The 27649-nt window shown below is 58.2% G+C and overlaps 4 protein-coding genes across 14 annotated transcripts in view; 2 read left to right on the top strand and 2 right to left on the bottom strand.

The window, feature by feature from the left end:
- The window catches only part of STRN4 (striatin 4), a 6639-nt gene extending 743 nt beyond the window's left edge, over positions 1-5896 (bottom strand). Inside the window, exons 1-15 of one of the 4 annotated variants that reach the window (XR_003922372.2) lie at positions 5610-5896; positions 3862-3965; positions 3650-3723; positions 3473-3551; positions 3229-3378; positions 2952-3108; positions 2305-2416; positions 2092-2193; positions 1896-2011; positions 1252-1427; positions 1102-1149; positions 891-1012; positions 495-666; positions 270-410; positions 83-181 (exon numbers count right to left, since the gene is read on the bottom strand). Coding sequence is in view for 1 of the 4 variants with exons in the window: in XM_030006816.2 (XP_029862676.1) it covers positions 83-181; positions 270-410; positions 495-689; positions 891-1012; positions 1102-1149; positions 1252-1427; positions 1896-2011; positions 2092-2193; positions 2305-2443; positions 2952-3108; positions 3229-3378; positions 3473-3551; positions 3650-3723; positions 3862-3965; positions 5610-5819 (1912 nt within the window). In the remaining 3 variants the exon portion in view is untranslated. Of the gene's footprint in view, positions 1-82; positions 182-269; positions 411-494; positions 690-890; positions 1013-1101; positions 1150-1251; positions 1428-1895; positions 2012-2091; positions 2194-2304; positions 2444-2951; positions 3109-3228; positions 3379-3472; positions 3555-3649; positions 3724-3861; positions 3966-5609 lie in introns of all 4 variants that reach the window. The other 3 variants (XR_003922371.2, XR_003922370.2, XM_030006816.2) reach the window with 3 other exon arrangements.
- Positions 5897-7446: 1550 nt separating this feature from the next.
- On the top strand, positions 7447-9631 carry LOC115338294 (fukutin related protein). The gene is given in 4 exon segments (XM_030006817.2): positions 7447-7683; positions 7985-8193; positions 8195-8533; positions 8535-9631. Coding segments are annotated over 3 exon segments (1443 nt in total). The 5' UTR covers positions 7447-7683; positions 7985-8121; the 3' UTR covers positions 9567-9631.
- A 992-nt stretch (positions 9632-10623) lies between these two features.
- AP2S1 (adaptor related protein complex 2 subunit sigma 1) lies at positions 10624-12652 on the bottom strand. The gene is made up of 5 exons (XM_030006818.2): positions 12217-12652; positions 11535-11684; positions 11214-11327; positions 11024-11083; positions 10624-10891 (listed from the first exon to the last, which is right to left on the bottom strand). Exons 1-5 carry the CDS (start codon positions 12217-12219, stop codon positions 10790-10792), a joined length of 429 nt encoding a protein of 142 aa, XP_029862678.1. The 5' UTR covers positions 12220-12652; the 3' UTR covers positions 10624-10789.
- Positions 12653-12964: 312 nt separating this feature from the next.
- The window catches only part of LOC115338291 (rho GTPase-activating protein 35-like), a 32989-nt gene continuing 18304 nt past the window's right edge, over positions 12965-27649 (top strand). The window contains exons 1-3 of one of the 8 annotated variants that reach the window (XM_030006810.2): positions 12965-12995; positions 14520-14606; positions 22966-26920. In XM_030006810.2, coding sequence (XP_029862670.1) covers positions 23225-26920 — 3696 coding nt within the window. In that variant the 5' untranslated portion in view covers positions 12965-12995; positions 14520-14606; positions 22966-23224. Of the gene's footprint in view, positions 12996-14281; positions 14612-14931; positions 15146-15189; positions 15304-15367; positions 15472-22248; positions 22798-22965; positions 26921-27649 lie in introns of those variants that run through there. The other 7 variants (XM_041121921.1, XM_030006812.2, XM_030006814.2 and 4 more) reach the window with 7 other exon arrangements.

The raw sequence follows: 27649 nt of genomic DNA, 5'->3' as shown, positions 1-27649 counted from the left end.
GGGGGGTGACAGCGGTGACAGGGACATCCCCAATCCCCTACCCCAGCCTCGTTAGGACTGACGAAGCCCCCCCCAAACAAACCTGTCCGGTTGTCGAGGAAGCGGATGCCGCGGTCATCGCTGGCGGTGATGGTGAGGGGCTGCGAAGGGTGGCTCACCACCTGGTTGATCTGGCTGCCACCTGCGTGGGGACACCAGGATCAGGTCCTGTCCCCCACTGTGGTGGTGACAAGGGGGACACAGGGGACACCTGTCACGGTGAGACTCACCACCACCCGACCGGGCCTCGAGCACCAAAACAGGTTGAGCCGCCTCCACATCGTAGAGCACTGCGGTGCCCGTCCGGAAAGCCGCTACAGCATGGCCAGGTTGGGTGGCCGAAAAGGTAACGGAGGTGGGGATGCCATGCTCTGCAGGGGAAGGGGGGACAGGGAGGGTGACGGGGTGGCAGGGACGTCCCCGATGCCAAGGGGATGCCCCCCTGCCTGGCTCACCGCTCTGGGCGTTGTAGGTGCTGAGGCAAGCGCTGTCCTCGCGCTGGGGGTCCCAGATACGGACAGTGCCATCGGCGGAGCAGGAGGCCAGGCGGTCGCCGGTGGGGTTGAAGGCCAGGCCCCAGACAGCGTCCCCATGGCCCTCCAGGACACCACTGAGCACGCCAGGGGTCTGTGGACACCAGGAAAGGTCACCTCAGGGCAGGGGGACGGGGGGACAGGGTGGCTGGGGGGGTGGTGCGGCAGCCGGGATGGGTGGCATCGCAGCTGGAAGGGGTGGCACGACAGCCAGAGGGGAACACTGCGGTGATGCTGCAGCTAAAGGAGGTGACACCGTGCAGATGTCACCCGCATCATCCCTGTCCCCCCCCAGCGGGAAGGGGAGAGGACACCCACCATAGCCGTCATAGGGGTCCATGTCAAGGTCAGGCAGATGCCAGCAGCGGATGCGGGCGTCCACACCGGCGCTGCAGCACAGGGCACTGTCGCGGCCCATGGCAACGGCGAGCACCGGGCCCCTACAGGGACAGGGACAAGGTGACAGGGAACCCGAGGTGTCCCCAGAGCCACCTGCTCCCCCCCCCCAGACTGGCCCGTGTCCCCCCACCTGTGTCCACGGAAAGCATACACCGGCTCCACGTCCAGCGCCGCGTTCCTGGAAAGGGGACAAGAGTGAGCTGACAACCATACCGGGGGGGGGGGGGGCTGTCCCCGTCCTTGTCACCCCTCTGTCACCCCCCCCCCCCCCAGCACCCACTTTTTGGGGGCGACAGGTTTCTGGAGGTTCCAGAGCTTGAGGGTGCCGTCCTCGGAGGCAGTGAGCAGGGCAGCCTCAGCAGGGTGGAAGGCCAGACCCCGCACGGCATCGTAATGGCTGCGCAGGGTGAACTTGGGGCTCCACGTCTTCTTCAGGGCGTCCCGGCCCTCCGGGAGCTGTGGGGACACAGTGGGGGGGGGGAAACGACAGTGGCAGGGGACAGTGACCATGTAGCGGTGGCACCCCACGGCCCCAGCTGGAGCTCATGGCAGGCGGCTTTGGGCGGTGAGGAGGGGACAAGGGGGGATCAAAGGAATGTGATGGGGACTGGGGTGGTCCAGCGTGGATGGTCATGGGGGTTTGGGGACATGATGGTGACAACAGAGCCCAGGGGACCCTTAGGGCAGGTTTGGGGAGATGACGATGACAACAGAGCCCAGGGGATGCTCAGGGCCACATTTGGGGACACCATGGGAACAGCAGAGCCCAGGGGACACTCAGGGCCACATTTGGGGACACAACGGGAACAACAGAGCCCAGGGGACACTTAGGGCCACGTTTGGTGACACAACAGGGACAGCGGAGCCCAGGGGACGCTCAGAGCAGGTTTGGGGACACCACGGGGACATTGGCGGGTCACTCACATCACAGCTGAGCTCGTTGTCGTTGGTGACAGTCAGGTCGGCCAGGTCTCCCAGGCTGACGGCACTGCTGCTGATGCTGTCCATGATGAAGACATCGGAGGAGATACCCAGAGACCCTGTGGAGGGGAACGGCTGGGGGCGGCCCTGGGGAACGGGGACACCTCCAGGGGACACAAGGACCCCCCCAGGACCATACCTTCATGAGGCCGCGGTGGCCCTGCAGCAGCAGGTTTCGGTGGGAGCCCGTCCACATCCCGCAGGTCGGCCAGCATCCCCTGCAGCCGGCCCCGGCAGCTCTCTGCGGGGACACAGGAGTCAGGAGGTCCCGTGTCAAAGTCGGGGGGTGGGGTCAAGGGGGGGTCCCCCCAAATCCGCTGCTCCACCACCACCGCCCCCCAGCTCTACTCACCGAGCTCCATGCCCTCCCCGGTCCGCCGCCTGGCCCCGTTCTCCCCAGAGCCCAGGAAATCAAACTCGTTGAGGGCATCCTCCGAGTCTTCATCATCATCCTCATCCTCCACCTCAGGCAGGAGGGGTTTGGGGGTGAGCTGAGGAAGGGGGGGGATGGGGGGGATGTCACAGCCTGTTTTGGGGAGGACCCCCAAAGCCACCGGGAGACAAGATGGTGGAAATGGGGTACAAGTGCTGCTCCCTGCAGCCACTGGGTTTGTGGGATCCCCCTGGGATTTGGGGGACCCCCAGGTTTGGGGGACACCCCTGAGGTTTGAGGGAGCCCTCCAGGTTTGGGAGACTCCTCCCCAGGTTTGGGGGATGCCAGATTTAAGGGACACCCTCCCCCCCACCAGGTTTGGGGGATGCTGAGGTTTAGGGGATCCCCACCCTTGGGGGGCACCTCAGGTTTGGGGCATGCCCAGTTTGGGGAACCCCCCCAGGTTTGGGGGATGCCTCAGATTTAGGGGACACCCCCCCCCCAAGGTCTAGAGGACACCCAAGTTTGGGACCCACCACCACTCCCCCAGCTTTGGGGGTGCCCAGGTTTGATGGACACCCAACTTTGGGGGACACCCCCCCACAGATTTTTGGGGAGCTGCTTACCTTGACTCGCTGCTTCTTGTGCTGGGGCTGAGTGGAGGGAGGAAGGGTCTCAGCATCCTCATCCTCGTCACTGTCCTCATCCTCACCACTGGGCGGAAAGGGGACCTGCTCCAGGCACCCCCCGCCCCCCCGCTCCTCCGTCTCCTTCCCAGCATTCCTGAGGATGGGAAACACCCGTGTTAAGTTGCGGGGGGGGGGGGACGGGACGGGGGACGGACAGTGAAGCCCCAAAAGCACCCCAAACCTCCCTCCCCCCGCCCAAAAAAACCCCTCTCACCTCTGGATCTGCTCCTCGATCCGCCGCACCAGGAGGGAGTCTGCGGTCGGGGGGCTGCCAGGAGCCGGGGGGCTGCGGCCCAGCAGTGAGCGAACCCGGCGTGACCGCATGTCCAGGATGGTGTCGCTGTACCCCACTTCTTCCAGGTACCTGGAGGGGAACACGACACACAGGGAAAGGGGGTGCTCAGGACACCCCAAAACCCACCGCCCCCCCTGCCATCGTAGCCCCCGCCTCCACTCACTGCCGCAGCAGCTGCCGTCCCTCCTTCCAGGCCAGTGGGCCACCCTCCAATGATGTCACCTCCGTGGGGCCATTGGACACTGCGGGGGGGGAATGGACATTTTGGGGGTCAGACACCCCAAAACCTACCTGTATCACACACACACACCCACCCACCCCCGGGGACAGGGACACTCACCCAGCTCTGTCCCCTCCGGTTTCTTCTCCCCCGGTGTCAGCTCGGTGCCGAATTTTAGCTTGTGGTACTTGGACCTGGAAGGAAGAGGGGGGGACGGGATGGGTGACAGTGGCCCCAAAACGAGGTGGGGTTGGTGGCTCCCCCGACACGAGGAGGGGATGATGACGCCCAAAATGAGCAGGGGGACCGCTGAGTTTTGGGGTGTCACCCACCTCTCCTGTTTCAGGGCATATTCCAGCATCTTGATGCGGCGCACCAGGTCCGTCTTGAGGTTCTCCTGCCCCTTGCGCTCACCCTGCAGAAAGGCCACCTGCGCCTGCGGGGACACGGTGACAGGGGACCCCCCCGGCCACCACCACCCACCCCCCCCAAATAACACCCCACTCCCATGATGCAAAAAGCTAGGGGACAAGGGGGTGGGGAGGGCTGCAGGGAGGACATCATGTTTGGAGGGGCATGAAGGGTGGGTGACACAGGGACAAGTGGCACCAGCCCACCGGGACAGGAGGTGGCACTGACGCCTGCCTAGGGAGTGACATGGATGGCCCTCAGGCTTGGTGACAGTCCTGGGAGGGACACCGGTGGCCCCAGGTGTGACAGTGGCGGCCCCACAGCTCAGTGCCAGTCCTGGGAAGGACATGGGACACTGGTGGCCCCAGGACCAGTGCCACAAGCTGGGGGCTCGGTGACAGGGGTGGGGGGGGTCCCAGAAGCAGGGCAGGGGGACGCAGCCAGTGCTCCAGAATAGGGTGACCCCATCCCTGTTATTGGGGCTGGGGGTCCCCAATACTGGGGCTGGCGGTCCCCAATACTGGGGTGCAGGGGGTCCCCAGACATTGGGGTGCAGGGGGGTCCCCAATACTAGGGTGCAGGGGGGCCCCTGACATTGGGGCACAGGGGGTCCCCAATCCTGAGGCTAGGGGGTCCCTCATACTGGAACTGCGGGTCCCCAATTCCAAGGCAGGGGGTCCCTGATACCAGAGTATGGGGGGACCCCAGTACTAAGGCACAGGAGGGGTCACCCATACTGGGGTGGGGGGATCCCCAATACCAAAGCCCGGGGGGCCCAATACCAGGGTGTGGGGGTTCCCAATATCGGGGCTCGGGGGTCCCTCACACCGGGGTGTGGGGATCCCCAATAACAGGGTGGGGGACACCCTCATACTGGGGGGGATGGTCCCCAATACCAAAGCCAGGGGGATCCCCAATACCAGTGCAGGGGGACCCTCACACGGGGGCAGGGGGATCCCCAATATCGGGGCGGGGGTGACCCTCACACCAGGTTGAGGGAGGTCCCCAATAACAGGGCAGGAGGACCCTCACAGCAGGGGTGGGGATCCCCAATGCTGGAGTGTGGGGGTCCCCAATATCGGGGCTCGGCGGTCCCAAACCCCAGGGCTGGGGGGTCCCTCACACCAGGGTGGGGCGATCCCCAATAACAGGGTGGGGGTGACCCTCATACTGGGGGGGATGGTCCCCAATACCGAGGCCAGGGGGATCCCCAATACAGGGGCAGGGGGAACCTCACACCGGGGCAGGGAGGTCCCCAATAACAAGGCAGAGGGACCCTCACAGGGGGGTGGGGATCCCCAATACTGGGGTGGGGGGGTCTCCAATACCAGGGCTGGGGAGTCCCCAATAACAGGGCGGGGGGGACCCTCACAGGGGGGTAGGGATCCCCAATGCTGGGCCAGGGGCAACCCTCACACCAGGGCCGGGGGTTCCCCAATACCGGGGCTGGGGGATCCCCAATACCGGGGCCGGGGGGGACCCTCACGGGGGTTGCGGGGGTCCCCAATACCGGGGCGGGGGGGGGTTCCCCGGTCCCGGCTCCCCCGCCCCGGTGCCGCCCCCCGCTCCCGCCGCCCGGCGGCCATTTCCTCCCAAGATGGCGGCGGCCCCGGTAACCCCCGGCGGGGCGGGGTCCCGGGGGGGGGTGTCCCGGGCGCGGCGCCGGTACCTGGAGCTCGGCCCGCTCCGCCTCCCAGCGCCCCTTCTCGGCCTCGAAGCGCGCCCACTCGTGCTGGATGAAGTGCAGGATGCCGGGCAGGCTCAACCCGCTACGGCCCGTCGGTTCGGGCCCGGCCCCGGGCCCAGGGCTGGGACCGGGGGGGACCCCGGCGGGAGGCGGCTGGGCCCTCGCCGCCGCCGCCGCCCGCTCCGCCGCCATCACGGCTGCCACAAAGGGAGCCACAGAGCTGTTGCCACTGCTTCCTGCCAGAAAGGGAGCCGGAAGTGGGGGGGGCGGGGCCGGCCCACCGTTGCCGCGGCAACAGCGCCCGCGGGCGGTACGGGGGGACGGGGGGGGGTATAGGGGCTGCCGGAGACGGGGGGTATAGGGGCTATAGGGGATGCAGGGGGGCCTATGGGGCCATAGGGGATGGGGGGGTATAGGGGCTATAGGGGACAGGGGGATATAGGGGAAGGGGTGGCTATAGGGATTGGGGGGTATCGGGGACGGAGGGACACAGGGGCTATAGGAGACGGGGGCTATAGGAGATGAAGGGAGATAGGAGGCTGTGGGGATGGGGAGGCTATTTGGGATGGGGCTATAGGGGGCTATGAGGCATGGAGGGCCTATAGGGCATGGTGGGGTGCTAGAGGGCTATAGGGGATGGGCAGTATGGAGGGGCATGAAGGCTATAGAGGACAGGGCTAGGGGGGACTATAGGGGAGGGAGGTACAGGGGCTATAGGGAATGGGGGATAGAGGGGAAGGGGTACAGGGCACCGTGGGGAGGATATAGGGTATGGGCAATATAGGGAATGGGGCTATGGGCGCTATAGGGGAGGCTGGTATGGGTCCCTAAGGGACGTATAGTGGATGGGGGACACAGGGAGCTGGTGGGGCTATAGGGGATGGGGGGCTATATGGCAAGGGGGCTATGGGGGACTTGGCAAGGGCACATATGGGGGCTATAGGGGGTGTGCTGTGGTTTAGGGGGGTTACAGAGGGGGTATGGGAGTGCATGGGGACATATGGGGTGCATACGGGGTGCCTATGCATGGTGTTACGGGAACGTATGGGAGCGTATCGAGGTACATGGGGGTATGGAGAGCTATAGGGGTGTATAGGGTGTGAGATGTATGGCGGGCATGGGGCCAAGGGGGTGTGTGGGGGTGCCTAGGGTTTACGTACGGGTGCACAAGGTGTCTGGGGGTATATGGGAATGTATAGGAGTGCATAGGGTAATGCATGCAGGTGTATGACAATGCATGTGTCCTGGTTTCAGCTGGGATAGAGTTAACTGTCTTCCTAGTAGCTGGTACAGGGCTATGTTTTGAGTTCAGTATGAGAAGAATGTTGATAACACTGATGTTTGCAGTTGTTGCTAAGTAGCGTTTAGACTAAAGTCAAGGATTTTTCAGCTTCTCATGCCCAGCCAGCGAGAAAGCTGGAGGAGCACAAGAAGTTGGCACAGGACACAGCCAGGACACCTGACCCAAACTGGCCAACAGGGTATTCCATACCATGGGACGTCCCATCTAGTGTAGGAACTGGGAAGTGGGGGCAGGGAATCGCCGTGCAGTGACTAGCAGGGTGTCAGTCGGCGGGTGGTGAGCAATTGCACTGCGCATCATTTGTACATTCCAATCCTTTTATTATTGCTGTTGTCACTTTATTAGTGTTATCATTATTCGTTTCTTCTTTTCTGTTCTATTAAACCGTTCTTATCTCAACCCACGAGTTTTACTTCTTTTCCTGATTTTCTCCCCCATCCCGCTGGGTGGGGGGGGAGTGAGTGAGCGGCTGCGTGGTGCTTAGTTGCTGGCTGGGGTTAAACCACGACAGCATGGAAGACTGCATAGGGGTGTCTGTAGGGGTGTAGAGGGGCACGTAGGGGCTCTCCGGTCTGTATAGAGATGTACAGGGGATTGTATCAGGATCCATAGGGGAGTGTAAAGCAGCACATGGGGTGTTGTATAGGGGCACGTGAGGTATAGGAGCATGTAGGGGTGCATAGGGGCACCTATAGGCGTGTGGAGAGATGCAGGCGCAGCTATAGGTGCGCATACGCATATCTATGTGTGCAGGTGTGTATATCTGGGCATACACGGGGCCACCTATAGGCCCTGTACATCCATAGGTGCCCGTCCCATCTATAGGTGGGACACCTATAGGTGCCCGCAGTGCGACACATGCAATCCGTGTATATATAGGGGCTGCCCTTAAAGATGGGGGGGGAGGGGTCGTAGTGCCCATATAGCATTGCTATAGCAACCAGGGATGGCATTGCCATGGCAACACATCCCCCAGCACTCTGGGCTGGGGGGGGTGTGTGTGTGTTAACGAGCCCCCTCGTTAATGCCTCTTCCCCCCCCCCCCCCCCGCCAGCACCACCACTGAGCCCCTGCTGAGACCACCCTGCTCGTGACTCCTGTGGCACCAGTGGTAGGACCCAGCTGGGGGGGGGCTCATTAATTAATTAGCGAGGGGAGGGCTAATTAAGAGCCCCCCCCCAAAGCTCCGTTATGCGGGTGACACCATGCCAGGCCACCTTGGCGGGGGCCATCGGCCTCAACCTCCTCCTCTACTGTGCCTGGCAGGGACCGGGGGGGGGTCACCTCCCTCCTGCTGTCCCCCCCCCGCAGCATCCCCAGCATCCCCATCCTTCTCTGGGACTTTGAGAACGACCTGGCGGGGACAGCCCGATCCTTCGCCTCTTTACCCGTCCCGGTGCTGGTGGCTGCTGAAACGGCACCGTATCCACCGGTACCGTTACCAGCAGAGGTTGGCCTGTTACCACTGTGCCCCACGGCCGACCGTCCTCCGCCATTGGCGCATCCCAAGCTCCACGTCCGCATCCACCACACAGCTTTGGTCCCTGACGGCACCCATGCCGTCCCTGGGCTGCTGGAACACGTGGGACACGCTGGAAGAAGGTGCCGGTGACACCCGGTTGGTGGCGGCACCGGTGGGATCAGTGCCGTTGCGGTGCCAGGAGCTGAGGTTGGAACCGCGGGCGTGGACGGCGCGGTATGGCCCCAGCGCACCAGGGGTTTGCCGGGCGGTAGAGGGAACGGCAGTGCTGCTGCTTCGCACCCGTGACCTCTTCGCTCTCCCCTTCCCCTTGGCGCGACCAGTGCCCACTGCACTCTTTGTCCAGGCAGCGTTCCGAGGCTGGGGGCTGAGGTTGATGCCGGCGGCATTCCCAGCAGCTCGCCGACCTCCCATCTCCCCCCACGGCCGCTGGAAAGCTGAAAACCTGGCGGAAACCCGACGACGTCGGTTGATGCACGACCTCGGCATCAAACGGGAGGTGCTGGCGGATGGGCGGGAGCGCTGGTATGGCTGCAGCAAGGACACGGCGCGATGCTTTGGCACGGTGCACGCCCGTACCCCCCAGTACCTCCTTGCCGGGCGGTGGACCCCCCCATGCTGCCTACGGGCGCTGCGGGAAACCGCCCAACACGTAGCCGGGATCCTGGAGGCCGCTGGTGTACGGTACTGGTTAGAGGGGGGGTCGTTACTGGGGGCTGCCCGCCTCGGGGACATCATCCCTTGGGATTACGATGTGGATTTGGGAATTTACCGGGAAGATGTGCGTAAATGCCGGTGGCTGGCGGCAGCGGCAGCAGGGGAGCCAGTGGAAGACACTGAGGGTTTCCTTTGGGAGAAGGCAGCGGAGGGAGACTTTTACCGCGTCCACTACAGTCGGAGCAACCGGTTACATGTGGATCTGTGGCCCTTTTACCCCCGTGGGGGGGTGATGACCAAGGACACCTGGTTGGGGCACCCCCAGGACGTGGAGTTCCCCGAAAGTTTCCTCCATCCCCGGGTGCCGATGGCTTTTGCTGGTTTCACTGCCATGGCACCCAACAACGCCCGCGCCTTCCTCGAGCTGAAGTTTGGGCCGGGAGCCATCGAAAACCCCGAGTACCCCAACCCCACCGTCAAGTACCTGGGGCAGGACTGAAGGGGGGTGTGTGTCCCCATGGGGGTCCGTCCCCCCCCCCTGTGACAATAAACCTTCCTGTGACACCCACGGGGCTCCTTTGCGCCAAAGTCTCACCCCTGGGTGACACCCATCAGGCACCCTGGGAGTCCCTCTGCCACCCTGATCCATCCTGGGGTCCCTATGCCATCCTAGGGGGTCCCTCTGGGCCACCCCTAGGGTCCCCCATCTACCCTGGGGGTCCCTCTGCCACCCTGGGGATCCCCAGGAGTCCCCAGTTGACCCCAGGGGTCCCTCAGCCATCCTCAACCCCCCAGAGGGGTTCCCCAGCCACCCTGGGGGATCTCTCTGTCACCCCACCTGTTCCTGGCCACCTTGGGGGTACCCTGAGCCATCCCCAGCCACCCTCAGGGTCCCCAGGAGTCCCCCATCCATCCTGGGGTCCCCATGCCATCCTGGGGGGGTCCCCCTGGGCCACCCTCAGGGTCCCCACTTAACCCCAGGAGTCTATCCATCCTGGGGGTCCCCCCAGCCATCCTCAGCCCCCCAGAGGGGGTCCCCAGCCATCCTTGGGGATCCCTCTGCCACCCTACCTGTCCCTGGGCGCCCTGAGGGTCCTCTGGGACTCCCTCAGGGTCCCCAGGAGTCCCCAGTTAACCTCAGGGGTCCCTGCAGCTGCCCCTCGGGGTCCCTCTGCCACCCTACCTGTCCCCAGCCACCTTGGGGTACCCCAATAGCCCTTAGCCCACCTCAAAGTCTCTTGGGCCAGCCCCTGGGGTCCCCATCCCTCCTGCAGGTCCACTAGAGTCCCTGGCCACCCCAGGGGTCCCCCAGCCACCCCCCCCAGCAGGGACAGGGCCATGGACAGAGGCAGAGGAGCAGGAAGGGGCTGGAGGTGGGGGGACAGTGACCCCCTGCCCCACACTGACCCAGCTGTGGGGGGCCTGGCTGAGCTCCCCCCACCCCCAGTGGGGCAAAGGAGGGGGGGGGGGCTCTTGTGCCTGCCTGCCCCCCCCCCATTTTGTGCCAAAACAGAGACAGGTCTTCCCCCACTCCCCGATAGGCATGGGGGCTCCGGCACATCACAATCATGTTTATTCACAACACGATGACGGAGACATGGAGAAGCGGGGGGAGGGCAACAACACACACGATACCAAGACCCCCACGCCGCCCCCCTGGGGGGTCCGAGGAGGAAGGGGGGGGGGGGGGAGGAAGGCTGGGGGGTGCAGTTTGGTCCCGGCTCACTCCAGTGACTGCAGCATCAGGAGCTGCTTGAGCACCTTGGTCTGGCTTGTCTCCCGGATCTCCCCAGCCAGGAACATCTCGTCCACCACCGTGTAGACCTGCGGCCGGGCCCCAGCGGCATAAGGGAGCGTCCCCGAACCCCCAGGACCCCCCCACATGCGTTGGGGGCTCCCCCAAACTTCCCCCCCCCTCCAGGGCAGGAGGTGAGTCCCTGACCCCGCTTTCCTCACCTTATAGAAGTTGAAGACCAAGTCGAGCTCGCAAACGTTGTGAAAATATTCATTGAGGACCTGTGGGAGGGAGGAACGGGCAGGATGCGGCCCAGCGATAAGGAACCGGGGAGGGGTGCAGTCGTTAGTGTGATCACGTTAATTAAAAGCCAAGGAGCGAGGAAAAGGGGGGGGTGGGGAGTCGCCTCACCTCCACGAAGTTGTGGATGGCTTCGAGGTAAGCCAGATTGTTGTCGGTGACGTCGACGCAGATGCAGAAGTAAAGCCCCGCATAGCGTCGGTAAATGATCTTGAAGTTGCGGAACTGGGAGGGAGGGAGACACACACATAAAAAAGGGGAACTGGGAGGACTGGGAGGAGCAGGATGCAGCCAAGCACAGCTGCAGGCTTCGTCCCCACTGGAGAAAGCCGCAGCACTTGGACTCGAGGCTGCTCCTGGAGCTCCAGACTCATCTCCTGGATTGGGAGGGGGGGGATTTGGGGTGAAATTGGAGCCTTTTGGGGCCGTTACCTCCACAAAATTGGTGTGTTTGGCATCACGGACAGTGACGACGGCGTGGACCTCCTCGATCAGCTTCTGCTTCTCATCATCGTCAAACTGCATGTACCACTTGGCCAGGCGGGTCTTCCCGGCCCGGTTCTGGATCAGGATGAAGCGGATCTGCACCGGGGCAGGGGGGCAAAATAGAGGAGTTGGGGGGTGCAGAGCCAGGTGTTGAGCGTTCCCTCCCCCCCATTCCCCTTTTTTGGGGGTATTCTGTGCCCCTCCCCCCAAATGTCTCCCTATAGGGACCCTGTAAAGTACACCACCCCCCCCCAGGCTTCTCTGCCTGGGGCACTCTGGTGCCCCTCCCCCCCCCCAAAGCCCCCCCCCCAGGGTCACTATAATGGGGCACACTATGGGGCATCCCCCCCCCCCGAGCTGCCCCAATAGCCCTTCCCTAAGGGGTGCCCTATGGGACCCCCCCCCAAGCTGCCCTGCCCTACGGGGGGGGGGGGGGTGTCTCCAATACTCGCCCCCAAGCCACTCCCTATAGGAACACTATAAGGGGGCACACTATGGACACCCCCCAAGCCACCCCTCCCCAGTAAAGACCCTACAGTGGGGCGCCCTATGGGGAACCCGCCCGACAGGACACCCCAATATCCCTCCTCCAAGGCCTAAACACCCCTCCCTCCCCACCGCTCCTCACCATGGCGGTCCCGCTCCGTAGCCCGCTCCCCCCGGTGCTGGCTAGGGATCAGCCCGCCTCCTCTCGCCGGATATCCGCTCCGGCCGCGGGGCACGCCAGGACTCGTAGTTCTCGTGAGTCTATCTACCGGACTACATTTCCCAGCGGGCTTTGCGCGCGCACAGCATGCCGGGATATATCTCACCGCCGCTTTCCGCCTCGCCCAGCGCCGCCCGCTGCCGGCAGAGGGCGGTCGCGCCTGGCAGTAGTGGAGGCCGCGGCGCAGCTAGGCCTTGTAGGTCGCGGGGTGGGGGGAGGGGCCCTTCCCGGGCTCCGTGGTTACCGGGACCGGGGCTGCCCCTGTGAGGCCCAGACCGCTCCCAGGCGGGGCCCCGGTGATACCGGGAGGAGGAGGAAGAAGGCGGGAACGAGGATCCGTCGGCGGCCACAAGGCGGCGCGGCGCACATGCGCGCACCCGACCCTCTTCCTTCCTTCCCCCACCCTCCCTCCTCCCCCCCTCGCTGCCGCATCGCCCCGCCCGCCGCGCATGCGCCGCCGCCTGCAACGCGCGCGCCGCTGCTCCTCGCCCCCGTCCGCGCGGGAGGAGGCGGCGGCGGAGGAGGAGGAGGAGGAGGGAGGGAGGGAGGGAGGGGGAGGGGGGGGGGGGAGGGAGGGAAAGAAGAGGAAGGCGCCGCCGCCGCCATTACAGGCCGAGCCCGCCCCGCCGCCCCTGCCCCAAGGGGGGACATGGCGTCGCCGCCCGCCGCCCCCGGCCCGGCCCGCCGCCGCCGTCGTCACGGTAAGGAGCGGTCCCGGGTTCTCCCCCCCGGCTGGGAACAATGGGGCTGCCCCCACCCCCGCCGGCCGCGGGTCCGCCGGGCCGGCCCACAGTCCTGGCGGGGGGAGCTCGGGGCCTCGGCCCGGGGAGGGGAGACCGACCCCCCCCCCACACACACCCCACACCCCCTATTTGGGGGTGGGGGGGCGGCTCATCCCCGGCCTGGGGGTCCTCCCGTTGAGGGGTCTGGGGGGGGAGACCACCCCCGGGGGGAGGGGAGACCCCCACCCTTAAGGGGAGGGGTCCAGGGTGGGGAGACCCCCCACCCCCCTTAAAGGGGAGACCTCCTGGGGAGAGGAGACGCCCCCCCCCCCTTTTAGGGGAGGGGCCGTGGGAGCGGGAGACTCTAGTTAGGGGAGAGGTCTGGGGTGGGGAGAGTCCTTGGGGACCCTAGGGATTCAGCCCCCCCTTTAAGGGGAGGGGTCCTGGGAGGAGAGACACCCCCACCACCACCGCCAGGATAAAGGGAGGCCTGAGAGGGTGGGTGAGGGAGGGGGAGAACCCTTAAGAGGGGGCTTGGCCCCCCAAGTTAGGAGGGAGGAGGAGAGACACACCCCCTTCTTAAAGGATTGGTGACCCCCCCACCAGCAAGGGGGTGGAGGGAGGGGACACCCCCTCTGGGGCAGGGAATGCAGACCCCCGCCACCATTAAGAGCTTGGGGGGCTTCTCCCCCCCCCAGCCCCAAGGATCCCCCCTTTATGGAGAGGGGGGGCTCGCTCAGCAGGGTGTGAGGGGCTGCTGCCCCTCTTTGGGGGGGTGCGATCACCCTGTCCCCCTACTTGAGCAGGGGGGGGGAGGCAGGTATCACCCTCCCCCAGATTTGTGCCCCTGTGAAAGGTCTCATGGAGGGGCTGGGGTTTGAGGGGGGGTCTTCCCACAGCAGGGACAGCCATGGAACCAAGCTCCCAGCCCCCCCCAGAGCAGGGGGGCAAGCCCTAATCCCCCTCCCCAAAAGAAAAGGGGGGGGGTGTCTCCTCCTCCCTGTGCCAGCAGAGCTGCAGGCTGATTTTTGGGGTGCTGCTGCCTTTTCAGGGTGTCCCCCCTGCTCTTGGGGGGGGCGTTTCCAGCATCTGCTTTTTCGGGTGGCAAACGCCCCCCTCTTTACCTGCCCCCTTTTCATTTTTCCGGCCCGTTTCCGAAATCTTCCTCTGCTAACCTGCGTTCATTCGGTTTTTCCGGCGGCGGCAGCAACTCCCCCGGAGACGAGCTTGGGGTTTCAACCGGTGCCGGAGCTGCCTGCCGGCAGCTGCCCCGGCTCACTCGGAGCGAAGCCGTCGTTGCGACGATGCCCACCAGCAATTAAAAAGCATCTTTTTATTTGGTAATAAATTGACGGCACCGGCTGCGGGCCAGGGAAATGGTTAAGACGTTCGCTGGGAGATTAAGCTTCGCACAATTATTCTTTATATTTGGGATTTTTAATGGAAGCGGGGGCTTTGATTTCTCAATAGTGTTTTTTATTGTTTTAATTTTTTTTTCTCCAGGAGCTGCCATATCCACACAAGCCGCCGGTAATTGGCGTTTAAAACTGCAGAGATAAAGACGGGCCTGACGCACGCTTGGGCTGGCTGGTGATGTAATTTTTAATGGCCTGAATTCACTGATTTCTGCTTTCACCCCGCCAACCGGGGGGGGGGGGGGTGGACAGACTTGAGAAACCCGCTTGATTTTAAAATTAAAAACCCAAATGCCCGCTCGTGTGCCGGGGCTCCTGCTGCTTTCCTTATTCCGTCCCAATACGGGGAAGCTTCATTAGGGTAACGTGCTTTGTCAGGCTTTTGACAGCACTTTGGGAAAATAAATTTAAATTCTTTTTTCTTTTTTTTTTTTCAATCCCTCCCTTTCTCTGTCCGCATTCCTGGGTGCTTCAGGGTGGCACCGCTCACCTCTGAGCCTCAGGGAGCTTCGGTTTTTCCTTTGCTATCTTAAAAAAAAAAAAAAAAAAGCTGTTGTGGTTCCTAGCTGTGCAAAACGTTCGATTTTAGGACTTTCCTTGCTCGGGGCACTTACACATCTCCTCGTCCTGGCTTGGAGGACAGGATTCAGGGAGCGGCACACCCGAAACGGCATCTTCACCAGAGCGCAGCATGAGCAGCATTTCCCAGAGAGGGTCGGTGTCTGTGCTCTGGCTCTTCCTTGCTCTCCACACCTGCTTTGCTCTTTTTTTTTTTTTTTTTTTTTTTTCTTTTTAGTCTATTTTTTTTTCCTTCTTGCCCAGCCAGCCTCGGTTTCCCTCCCGGTGTCTCCCTGGCTGCGTCTGCTCACCGGGTAGGTTTTCCCTTGGTCCTCGCGGCATCACCCATCTCGAGGCATCAGCAAATGGCGATTTTTGGAGAGGTTTAGGCTTTACCTGGATCCAGAGTGGTTTTGGGGATGCCAATTTGGAAGCTTGTCCTCTCCGAAGCAGCGTGACCTGATCGTGAGCATCTTGTAGAGGTCCGTGTTTTCACGTGGGGCTTAACCCGGATAATTTTCTGCCATCCCCCTAAACCATGGTGGGTTTTCTTGGTGCTGGTGGGAGAGGAGCTGGTCCCCTCGGGAACCAGGCAGTTCAACTGGGGAGCGTTCAGTGGGGCTGTGAAACCCTGCAGAAAGACACCCAATAAGATTGTGGCCGAGATCCATCCCTCCCCGTGGCCGCGTCTTCCCTCCCCGCCTCTGAACTCTGGTGAAACCAGGAAAATCAGGGGGGTAGGCACGTGCTGAGCTTCATGCCCGTGGCGTCTGCAGCTGTCTGACAGCCGTGGGGCAATGGCGACCCTCGTTTTGGGGTGAATTGGCTTAACTGGGGCGGGCGAGGGGTTGAGGCGGTGAGGTCTGCTTGTTTTTCCGAAGGAAACTGGATTTATTGCAATTGCAGTTGGGAATTGGGTGTGTAAAAGTCATTTTTATGGATGATGAGATTTTGGCGTGGCTGTCACAGAAGGTGATGCTTTTGTTTGCGCTGGGCTTGAAGCCTGATTAGTCATCTTCTAGCCACAGCTGACTTAAGTGGTGTGCACCAGTGTTTGGCCGGCTGGGCTGGGACTCAACGGTTGGTGTTTGCTCCTTTGCTGAGGGATCTCTATGACTTTGTCATCCTTTGGCCTCATCCTTGCTGACTCATTTGGACTTTGCCCCAGTTTATTTTTCTTGAAAATGAGTTTCAAGTTTGCTAGCTGGAGGATCAGGGTGATTAACGCTCTGGTACCTTCTCGGGGAGGTGGCTGGTGGCAGAGCTGTTAACCACCCAGGTTGGGTGGGATGGACAGCTCCATCCCCACTGCGGAGATGTTTCTGGTTGGGTTTTGCTCTGGTTGGGTTGAATGCATCTGGGGCTGTTGGTGGCAATACACCAGGAAGGGCCCCGGTTGGTCCATATATATAGATAAATATAAATGTATGCCTGTATACATTGACTGCAGTCAATGGCTCAACATCCAAATGGAGATCAGCAATGAGTGGTGTCCATCAGGGGTCCATACTGGGACCAGTACTGTTCTAATACCTTCATCAATGACCTAGACAGTGGGATTGCAGGTGACACCAAGCTGAGTGGTGCCGTTGGTACCCTCAAGGGTAGAGCTGCCGTCCAGAGGGAGCTGGAGGTGTTGGCCAACGTGAACCTCATGAGGTTCAAGAAGGCCAAGCGCAAGGTCCCGCAGCTGGGTGGGGGCAATCCCCTGTCCCAGCACAGGCTGGGGGAGGGATCGATGGAGAGCAGCCCTGTGGAGAAGGACTTGGGGATGCGGGTGGGTGACAAATGGGACATGAGCTGGCAATGTGCGCTCACAGCCCAGAAAGCCAAGTGTCTTCTGGGCTGCAGGTTGAGGGAGGGGATTCTCGCCCTCTGCTCCGCTCCAGTGAGACCCCCACCCTGTGTCCAGCTCTGGGGTCCCCAGCACAAGACAGACATGGATCTGCTCAAGCAGGTCCAGAGGAGGCCACGGAGATGGTTCAAGGGCTGGAGCAGCTGTGCTGCGGAGAAAGGCTGTGAGTTGGGGCTGTTCAGCCTGGAGAAGAGAAGGAGACCTTACTGCAGCTGTTCAATTTAAGAAAGATGGAGAGAGACTTTTACCAGGGTCTGCAGTGATAGGACAAGAAGCGACAGCTTTAAACTGACAGAGGGGAGGGTTAGGTTGGACTCGAGGAAGAAATTCTTTGTGATAAGGGTGGTGAGACACCGGAGGAGATTGGCCAGGGAAGCTGTGGGTGCCTCCATGTGGGAAGTGTTCGAGGTCAGGTTGGATGGGAGTCGGAGCAATCTGATCGAGTGGGAGATGTGCCCGTCCATGGCAGGGGGTTGGACTGGATGGTCTTTGAAGGTCCCTTCAACCCAAACCATTTTGTGATTCCATATATATATATATAAAATTCCATATATATATATATACACACACACACATGTACACGTGTACATATATATATGTCTATGTGTAACCCTGCAGTCTGAGCCCTCGTGAAGCTGTTGGCAGAGCCAACAACTCAACCCAATGCCATGTTTCTGACAACCCGCCTCAAAGCTGTTTTCTCCCATTCTCCTGCCGGGAACACCACTGGAGGAGCTGGCCTTGGCCAGGGAAGGGGGTTACAGCCACGCCAGTCAGTCTGCTCGTTTGTGAAACCCCCTTCGTTAGGAGAGAAGCTTGCCGTTTTGCAGGCTCCCTGCTTTCGCTGGGGGGATGGACAAGTCCCTGCGGAGAGCTTGCGCCTTGCCACCCATCGCTCCTTCCTACGTGTCTGCGGAGAGCCGGTGAAAGAACAGGTCTGTCTCCGCTGCCGGCATGCCAAAAAAATACCCCAAAACAAGCCCCATAAGAAGTTGATTTTGCCCGGTGCTTCTCTCACAGTGAGAGCTGTGGGTGGTGAGCCAGCGGCTGGAGATGATTAATATTCATGCAGCACTGTGTATCCCTTTCCCCATCCCAATAGCACTTGACCTTTGCCTTTTGTATCAGGATTACTGAATTGTTTTTAAAGCCTTTTTATGAGTTGACGAACACAGCGGCATTGCCACGCGCCAAGGCTGTGTTGAAGGCAGCATTGGGGCAACTTTTAAATACCTAGATGAGAAGCAATGGCACTTAGATGAAGATTTTTTTTTTTCTCTGCTATGTCATTTTGATGTATCTAACTGTCCAGGATATTTATCTTATGATGGATAAATAGTGGTTTATTGGAGAGGGGTTGTAGCCTCGAGGTGTATTTATTTTTGCTTAACGTTATCCCGGACTCGGATTCGCCTTTGCTGTGACGTGAGATGCTCCTGGATGCCACCTCGTTGCAGAAAAATCTTTGCCCGCCCGTTGCGAGATACTGTTTAACCACATATTTATCCCCAACCCCCCCTTTCCTTTTAGTCAAAGATTTAATGACCCAGCTGGGGAGAGTGTGCCCAGGCCGCTTGGCTCCTGGCCAGGTATTTCCACTGTTTTAGCCATCAGATTATTTTGTGGTGCTTCGATGACGCCACGGCTAGGCTCACCAAAATGCCTGAGATAAGCAAGGCTGGCTCCAGACTACCTGAATTGGCCGCTGTGGTGGGATCATGCCACGTGCCTTCCCCAGAGAAGGGGAATGCCAAACCCACTCCTTTCATTTTTAAGCTTCACGGTTGAGGGTTGCTTTTTTTTTAAGGGCTTCAAGCAAGTTCAGGTTTGCCGCTTGCAGAGGACAGAGCAACCATAGGTTTCACGTCCGAGGCTGGTCCATGGCACCAGGTGGTTTAACCGGCAGCTGGAGAGACGCAGAGCTTGGGAGAGCAGCAGCATCTCCAGGGGACCCCATCATCAGGCAGCTCTGGATGACTTTTTTTTGGTGATGTTAATACACCCAGAAAACAAAGCGCTGGAGAAGCCCTGCGTCCCCTCAAGGTGTTGTGGGGCTGCCATTTCTTTTCGTCTCTGCCTCTGCATAGTCCGGCTTTTAATTTAGAGCCTTAGCTTATTTAATTTAAAATGGTTATACTAAACACTCGGTTTTCTTAAAAATGCAAATTTCAGAGGGGTTCTGGATGCAAGACCACACTGGACAGAGAGGTTTGTCCCATGGCGGGCTGTGGTCCAGCCAGTCACTGCTCCACAAACAAGGTGTAGCCGAGGACGGAGCTGTGTCTCCTTAAACCCTCTGCACCCTGGATTTAATTTCATCTGATTTCCCATTGGGAATGCCGGTTCTGCTGTTATTTTAGCCCCTGGCTTCATGCTGTGCAGAGCACTCGGTGCCCTGGGCATCTGTGGCAGTGGGTTGAGGAGGAAGAGGATCCTATCAACCTGGGGAGAGCTGCAACACAGAGGTCATTCCCCTTAAATAAATGAAAAGCCATGCCAAAAACTGGTCGGCAGCATCCGTGCTGCTGTCGGGTCCCCTTCCCTCGGGGGTTTTTGAATCACAAGCTGGAGTTTCTCCTTCCACAGCGCCTGCTGGGGCCTTCGTGACCCTGGTGAGCGCCGCAAAGATCATGAAGAAAGCTTTGTTTCTGGTTTAATAGTGTTTGGAAAGCTGCTTAATTGAACATACTATTAATTCTGGGGCTGTTGTGACACACGCATGCAGCGAGCGTTGGGGGCTGGCGTGGAAAGCCGGGTTGAGTGCCGGCAGCCACCCAGGCTTAGCAGCAGCCAGGATTGTGTGAGCTGTCATCGCTGGTAGCTGTGGTCATATCCAGGTTTCAGGTATCTGGGAGCGGAAAATACCTTTTTATTTTTTTCCTTCTCTTTGGCTCTGCTGCCAGCTTCTTAAGAGGAAACGAGCTAAATTCCCCCTGCTTTGCTGGGAATTAACAGAGCGGGTCCCTTCTTCCTGGTCCTCCTGGCTGGACTTTGTGGCGTAAATGAGTAACTCCTGACTCAGGGATTTAGGGGAGAAAATGAAAGCGAGTGCCGTTTGACACCAGTTTTCCCCTTCCTGTGCCCCAAGCAGAGGAGAAAGGATGTCGCTTCGTTAGGTTGAGCTAAACAGGGAGCTGAGGACATGCAGGCATGAGTGTGAGCACACCCAAAAGCAGGGTGGGTGTGAAGCTTTCTGTGGCTCCTGGGTCTGAATCTGGAGGTGGGTTACTTATCCTGATGCCGGGCTGATCCCTCCGGCTGCTTTTGCAGCATGTGCAGAAAAACATGGTGGAAATGGGCAGGCTCCCATGCACTGGCCGGAACTGATCCCGCCGCATGTCCCAGCACTCCCCCAAAACCTGCTCTTACGCCACTGTGCTTCCGAAACCTTGCATTTCTCTTTTTTTTTTTTTTTTTTTTTTTAGGTAAATAAAGCCTAATTTTAAAGGTATGAAGCTGATCCACAGGAGGAGCAGGGGAAATAGCTCTCAGGAGTCGCATAGGATGCGCGGTGATTTTTTTGAACTATTATCCATGTCCAATTTCTGTAATTTTGGTGTGGAAACCCCACCCACGGTGTGCTCGGATGTCCCAGTCTGTTGCTTTTTGCCGGCATAGGAAGTGCTTGTGCAAGTGAACGTGAGCAGGATGAAGGTGATGGTGCGAAGCCGAAGGAGCCGCCTCTGCTGGAATTCACTTTTGCTTCCAAAACCCGTCTGTGGAAATGCTTCTGCAACTGTGTTTACCGTGAGTTTTGCCAACGGAAGAGAAAAAGGTGGATTCTCTGCCAGGCAAAAGTGAACAAAAAACTTGATTTTTCACCAAATTTGTCAGAAATTCATTGGATGATGCTGTTGCCCGACCCAGCCATGTCCTGCAATTCGTTAATAAATTGCCCGCTTTGTGCCGAGGATTAACATGGGAAATGGTGCAGGATCCTCCATGCCGGCCCTTCCTTCCCCTTGTTGGACGCTTGGTACGTTGCTGCCTTCACTTGTTACGGATTTGGTCTTGGAAATCAGTGGCTCCACAGCTCCAGGGGTTTTTATTTTTTGCAGAAAATTGGGAAAGTGGTTTTACGTCCACGAGAGGGCTGGGCATGGCTGGGGAGATGCTTCGTCGTGCCACGCAACCAAGGGTAGCCCATCTGTTGCATGAGATTAAGTGTTTTGGACCCAGATGGTTAAAAGCTTAAATCAATCTTTGCAAAGATCCAAAAGACCCATTTCGGGGACTTTCTGCTACTGGGACGCGGAGAGAAAATTTACAACCGGGGGGGAATCCCTCTGTCCTGGTGCCCATGCTGTGTTTCCAGCTGCTGCATCAGCTGGACTCTCCGGCCGGAGCATGGGAGCATCGGAGAGGAGATGGGAGAGCAGCAACGGCTCACTGGTTCAGCCGCTGGTCAGACAAACCGGTTTAAACAGCACAGGGGGTAAGCTGAAACACACTGATGTCTCGCCAGGGTCCGGGTGCTTGGCACCCACCTGGGCTCATCCTCCAAAATGGGGAGAAGCAGTGAGGATTGAGGAAAAATGCAGGAGGAAGAGTGGTTCCCAGCGGAGCGGCAGAAGAAGCTGTACAAGCAGCCCTGAGCCCCGTCCAGCCTCCCGGGGAGTAACTGCATTCCTTCAAATTGAGCGATGAATAATTAGGTGAAGTAATTAAAGGTTTGACAGCAGCTCGGCAGCATTGCACTGGTGCTGCGGCTGTTACGTCCTTTTACCTGCAAGAGTCTCACCTTGAGGAATGACACGTGCTGCCGATAAGTGATGTTCCTGCAGGAAATAACATGTCCACGGAAGAGCCGAGAGTTTGCAGACCAACTCCTAAAATGCCCAAACTTCTTGTGTTTAAGCCCAAACACCCACTTCTTCATGGCATTCGGATCACATAACCTGGTAGCTCGGCTGATGCAGGTGACCTCATGGAGGGGTGAAATGTGGGGTTTTTTGAGATCAAATGAATGTCAGGGTAGGTTTTTGAAAGCAAAGTGCCCGACAGTGTGGCAGGTTCACAGCAGCCTTTGTCTGTTGTGTGATTCAGTCCAGCTGGGGAACTGGAAGAACTGCACCATCCAGACATCAAAGCAGAGGAGATGTTGTGGAAGGCTGTGCTCCCTGGGTTGTTCCGACGACCCACGATGTCATCTGCACGCGAGTTAATTTTGATTTTTGCCGTAAACTGAAAATTCTTCCGCTCTTGGATTGTAAAGCAAACTATCTAAACTGCCGTGATTCATAGAATCACAGAAGGTTTTGGGTTGATGGGACCTTCAAAGATTATCCAGTCCAACTCTCCTGTCATGGGCAGGGACATCTCCCACTAGATCAGGTTGCTCCAAGCCCCTTCCAACCTGACCTTGAACACTTCCAGGGATGGGGCATCCACAGTTTGTCTGGGCAACCTGCTCCAGTGTCTCACCACCCTCATAGTTTCAGGAGCAGTAATTAGGATCGTCCCTCCCTCGAACGCTGTTCCCTCTGGGAGGACTTTCTCGTGTCGGCTCATGCTTGGGGCACCTCTTCAAGGCTTTAGTTGGATCTCTCTGCTTTTTTTTTTTTTTTTTTTTTTTTTTTTAGCTATTCTGATCCTATTAGATCACGTCTATCCGTGGGGAGTGAAGAGGTAATCCTCCTGGTAAAAGCAGTATTGGGTGTTAAGCTGGCACTACACCTAATCTTAAGTCAAAAACCAAAGAAAAGATGGGATGGTTTGTTTTACTTGCTTTCTTTTCAGCATTGAATCGGAAATGCCCGTGAAGCGAGCCCTCTCCCCCAGGCTCCGCCATGGGTCCCCTCGGCTCTTCCCTCTGCCGCTGACCTGTTTTTCTTGCTCCCTGCCTGGCTGGGGGGGCAGACCGTGACCTTGATCTGCCTTCGTGACACGGTCAGCTTGTGGTTTGCACCCACAAGCCGCTTGTGACGACAGTGGGGAAGCAGTACCCGTTGCGGTTAGCGCTCGGTCGGATGCTGCAGCTGGCACGTCTTGGCCGCTGCCGGTATCTCCCCTGCGTCAGCGCTAGTGTTCAAGTGCAAGGTGTATAAAATGGTGCGGGCAGAATTAGGTCTGTTTGGGGTTCCTGAGCTGAAATGCTGATGGTTGTTTCTTTTTCTCCTAGGGGGAAACGTCGGCTGTCCAGCAACAGGGACCAGCAAGAACGGAAGCACTGCTGGTATGTACAGGATGGGAATGACGAACTTCATCACCCCAGCGCCCTGCCTGGCTTGAGAACTTTCTCCCCGCCTTCCACTGAGCTCCCAAGTCGCACCAGGTGCTGGAAACACTAATCCTCTCGAGTGCCGGAAACACTAATCCTCTTGGGTGCCAGAAACACTGATCCTCTCGGAAGCAGTTGACTGGGACAGGATGTGTGGACAATGATGATGGCAAGAAAGCAAGATGTTCGCATTCCCACCTATAACATTAGTGTGGTGGGATTGTCTGGAACGGAGAAGGAGAAGGGGCAGTGTGGCATTGGGAAATCCTGCCTTTGCAACCGGTTTGTACGGCCCAGCGCGGATGAGTTTCATTTGGACCACACTTCGGTTCTCAGCACCAGTGACTTTGGGGGAAGGGTGGTCAATAATGACCATTTCCTCTACTGGGGGGAAGTTGTGCGTTCCCTGGAGGACTGCATCGAATGTAAAATGCATGTTGTGGAGCAGACGGAGTTTATTGACGACCAGACCTTTCAGCCTCACCGCAGCACGGCCCTGCAGCCCTATATCAAGAGGGCTGCTGCGACCAAACTGGCGTCGGCTGAAAAGCTCATGTACTTTTGCACTGATCAGCTTGGGCTGGAACAAGACTTTGAACAAAAACAGATGCCGGATGGAAAGCTGCTGGTGGATGGCTTTCTTCTCTGTATTGATGTTAGCAGGGGTATGAACAGGAACTTTGATGATCAGCTCAAATTTGTTTCAAATCTTTACAATCAACTAGCGAAAACAAAAAAGCCCATCGTGGTGGTCCTGACAAAGTGTGACGAAGGCGTGGAGCGGTACATTAGGGATGCACATACTTTTGCCTTAAGCAAAAAGAACCTCCAGGTTGTGGAGACGTCGGCTAGATCCAATGTGAACATTGACTTGGCTTTCAGCACCTTAGTGCAGCTGATTGATAAAAGCCGTGGAAAGACTAAAATCATCCCCTACTTCGAAGCTTTGAAACAGCAAAGTCAACAGATAGCTGCTGCTAAAGACAAGTACGAGTGGCTGGTCAGCCGCATCGTCAAAAACCACAACGAGACGTGGTCGAACGTGAGCCGCAAGATGCAGTCCTCTCCAGAGTATCAGGATTACGTCTACCTGGAAGGAATGCAGAAAGCCAAAAAGCTGTTTCTGCAGCACGTCCACCGCCTCAAGCAGGAGCACATAGAGCGCCGGCGGAAGATGTATCTCGCCATGCTTCCTCAAGTGTTTGAAGCCCTCATCCCAGACCTGGATGAAATAGATCACCTGAGCTGCATAAAAGTGAAGAAGCTCTTGGAGACGAAGCCAGACTTTCTGAAATGGTTTATTGTCCTGGAAGAGACGCCCTGGGATGCCACGAGCCACATCGACAACATGGAGAATGAGCGCATTCCCTTCGACCTGATGGAGACTCAGCCTGCTGAGCAGCTCTACGAAGCTCACTTAGAAAAGCTGAGGAATGAGAGGAAAAGGGCAGAAATGAGAAGAGCTTTCAAAGAAAACCTGGAGACTTCCCCTTTCATCACGCCCGGGAAGCCCTGGGAGGAAGCACGCAGTTTCATTATGAACGAGGATTTTTACATGTGGCTAGAGGAGTCTATTTATATGGATATCTACAGCAAGCACCAAAAACAGATTATAGAAAAGGCCAAGGAGGAGTTTCAGGAGCTGCTCTTGGAGTACTCGGAGCTGTTTTACGAACTGGAGCTTGATGCTAAACCCAGCAAGGAGAAAATGGGCGTCATTCAGGATGTCTTGGGCGAAGAGCAAAGGTTCAAAGCCCTGCAGAAGCTGCAGGCTGAGCGGGATGCCCTTATTTTGAAGCACATCCACTTCGTATACCACCCAATGAAGGAAACGTGCCCAAGCTGCCTGGTTTGCGTAGACTCTAAAATCGAGCACCTGATAAGCTCCCGCTTCATCAGGCCCTCCGAACGCAACCAGAAGAACTTGCTTTCGGACTCCAACATCGACAGGATCAATCTGGTGATCCTTGGCAAGGATGGTTTGGCGCGCGAGCTGGCCAACGAGATCCGGGCGCTCTGCACCAACGACGACAAGTACGTGATTGAAGGTAAGATGTATGAGCTGTCCCTGAGGCCAATCGAGGGCAACGTCCGGCTCCCTGTTAACTCTTTCCAGACACCTACCTTTCAGCCTCATGGTTGTCTCTGCCTTTACAACTCGAAGGAGTCACTGTCCTATGTGGTGGAAAGCATCGAAAAGAGTAGAGAGTCGACCATTGGTAGGAGGGATAATCACTTGGTTCGCCTTCCTCTGACGCTCATCCTCGTTAACAAGAGGGGGGACACCAGTGGCGAGACGCTACATAGCTTGATACAGCAAGGCCAGCAGATCGCAAGCAAGCTGCAGTGTGTCTTTCTGGACCCCGCGTCTGCTGGCATCGGGTATGGCCGTAACATCAATGAGAAGCAGATCAGCCAGGTTTTGAAGGGACTACTGGACTCAAAACGCAACTTAAACCTTGTCAGCTCGACCTCCAGCATCAAAGACCTGGCAGACGTCGACCTTCGGATCGTCATGTGCTTGATGTGCGGAGATCCGTTCAACGCGGATGACATCCTCTTACCCATCCTGCAGTCCCAGACCTACAGACCTTCACAGTGTGGCAGCAGCAGCTCCGTCCTCCTCGAGTTATCCATCGGGCCGCACAAGAGGCGCGTGGAGCTCTCCCTCCTTTCCTACCATTCCTCCTTTAGCATTAGGAAAAGCCGTCTCGTCCATGGATACATTGTCTTTTACTCGGTGAAACGCAAGGCGTCCCTGGCCATGCTACGTGCCTTTCTCTGCGAGGTACAGGATATCATCCCCATACAGGTCGTGGCGCTTACGGACGGCTCCATAGACATCCTGGACAATGACTTGAGCAGAGAGCAGCTCACCGAGGGTGAGGAGATAGCCCAGGAGATTGATGGCAAGTTCACCACGATACCTTGTAGCCAGCCGCAGCATAAGCTGGAGATTTTCCACTCGTTTTTTAAAGATGTGGTGGAGAAAAAAAACATCATCGAAGCCACCCACATGTACGACAATGTGGCCGAAGCCTGCAGCACGACAGAGGAGGTGTTCAACTCGCCTCGAGCGGGCTCCCCTCTTTGCAACTCCAACCTGCAGGACTCTGAGGAGGACATCGAGCCCCCCACCTACAGCCCCTTCAGAGAGGACACATCCATGCCCGCCCTGCCCAAAGACCACTCGAAGCTTTCCATGGAGCTGGAGGGGAACGATGGCTTGTCTTTCATTTCCGTCATGAGCACTTTTGAAAGCAAGCTGAACAACAAAGTACCTCCTCCAGTGAAACCAAAGCCCCCTGTGCATTTTGACATTACAAAGGGGGACCTGTCGTATTTGGAGCAGGGGCATCGGGATGGGCAGAGGAAGTCCGTGTCTTCTAGTAGCTGGTTGCCCACAGACTGCTTCGATCCTTCCGATTATGCTGAGCCAATGGACGCTGTGGTCAAACCCAGAAACGAAGAGGAGAACATCTACTCCGTGCCTCACGACAGCACCCAGGGCAAGATTATCACCATCCGAAATATTAACAAAACCCAATCAAATGGCAGTGGCAACGGCTCGGACAGCGAGATGGACACCAGCTCCCTGGAGCGGGGCTGCAAGGTGTCGGTTGTTAGCAAGCCCGTGCTGTATCGGACGCGCTGCACGAGGCTGGGCAGGTTTGCTAGCTACCGAACCAGCTTCAGCGTTGGGAGCGACGATGAGCTGGGACCCATTCGAAAGAAAGAGGAAGACCAGACTTCCCAAGGGTATAAAGGTGATAATGCTGTTATCCCCTACGAAACGGCCGACGGGGAAGATCCGAGGAGGAGGAACATCCTGCGCAGCTTGAGAAGGACGACGAAGGTAGGCTGGTGCTTTCTGCCCTTCGATCATGGGATTCGCAGGGTAGAGGTCGGGATGTACCGCCAGGCGTAAAGCCTGAACGAGGGCGGGAGCCCCTGCCGTCGTGTTCATGGCGTGTTTTTCATGTATTTACTGATTGATTGATTGAGTAGGGTGCACACAGATTCTCTTTATTTTATTTTTTATTGTGCGTTAACTCGCTGCTGGCGTGGCCTGCATGAACTTGCAGTCCTATGCCAAAATCAGCTCCGTCGTTTCCACCGTGGGTGTTCAGCTCTGACAACTTTACCCTCGCGACACACTTCTGAGGAAGTTCGTTCCGTGCTCAGAAGTTAGGAGTTTCAAGGTACAATTAACCGAAACGTGGGTGCTTTGAAAGGTGGCCTCCATCTGCCTTGTAAATTCTCTTTAACATGGATGAACGGAGTAAAGTCACTATTATTGGCATAGAGTCGTTTAAAGAAATGGGGCGAAGCTAGATGTGTACGAACAGAGAAGATGCTGGTAAGTTGAGGACGCATCTAAGTTGTTGTCTGTTGCTACTCTTGGGTGGCTCTTCTCAAGGCTCTTCTCTAGATGCACTGTGCTGCCACGGCTCTACAAAGCCAGCCTTAAATCCACCTGGATTTGCTGCCGCTTTTCGGCACGATGGTGGATCTGCTCTTTAGAGAGTGAAACTGGTTTTGGACGAGCCCGCTGGTTTGCGGTGCTGTGTGGTTGAGTAGGCTT

Source organism: Aquila chrysaetos, unplaced genomic scaffold (assembly GCF_900496995.4).
Source record: "Aquila chrysaetos chrysaetos unplaced genomic scaffold, bAquChr1.4, whole genome shotgun sequence".
In the NCBI taxonomy this organism is placed as follows: domain Eukaryota; kingdom Metazoa; phylum Chordata; class Aves; order Accipitriformes; family Accipitridae; genus Aquila; species Aquila chrysaetos.
The sequence above is the reverse complement of the archived record's forward strand: the minus strand, read 5'-3'. Positions and strand labels throughout refer to the sequence as shown.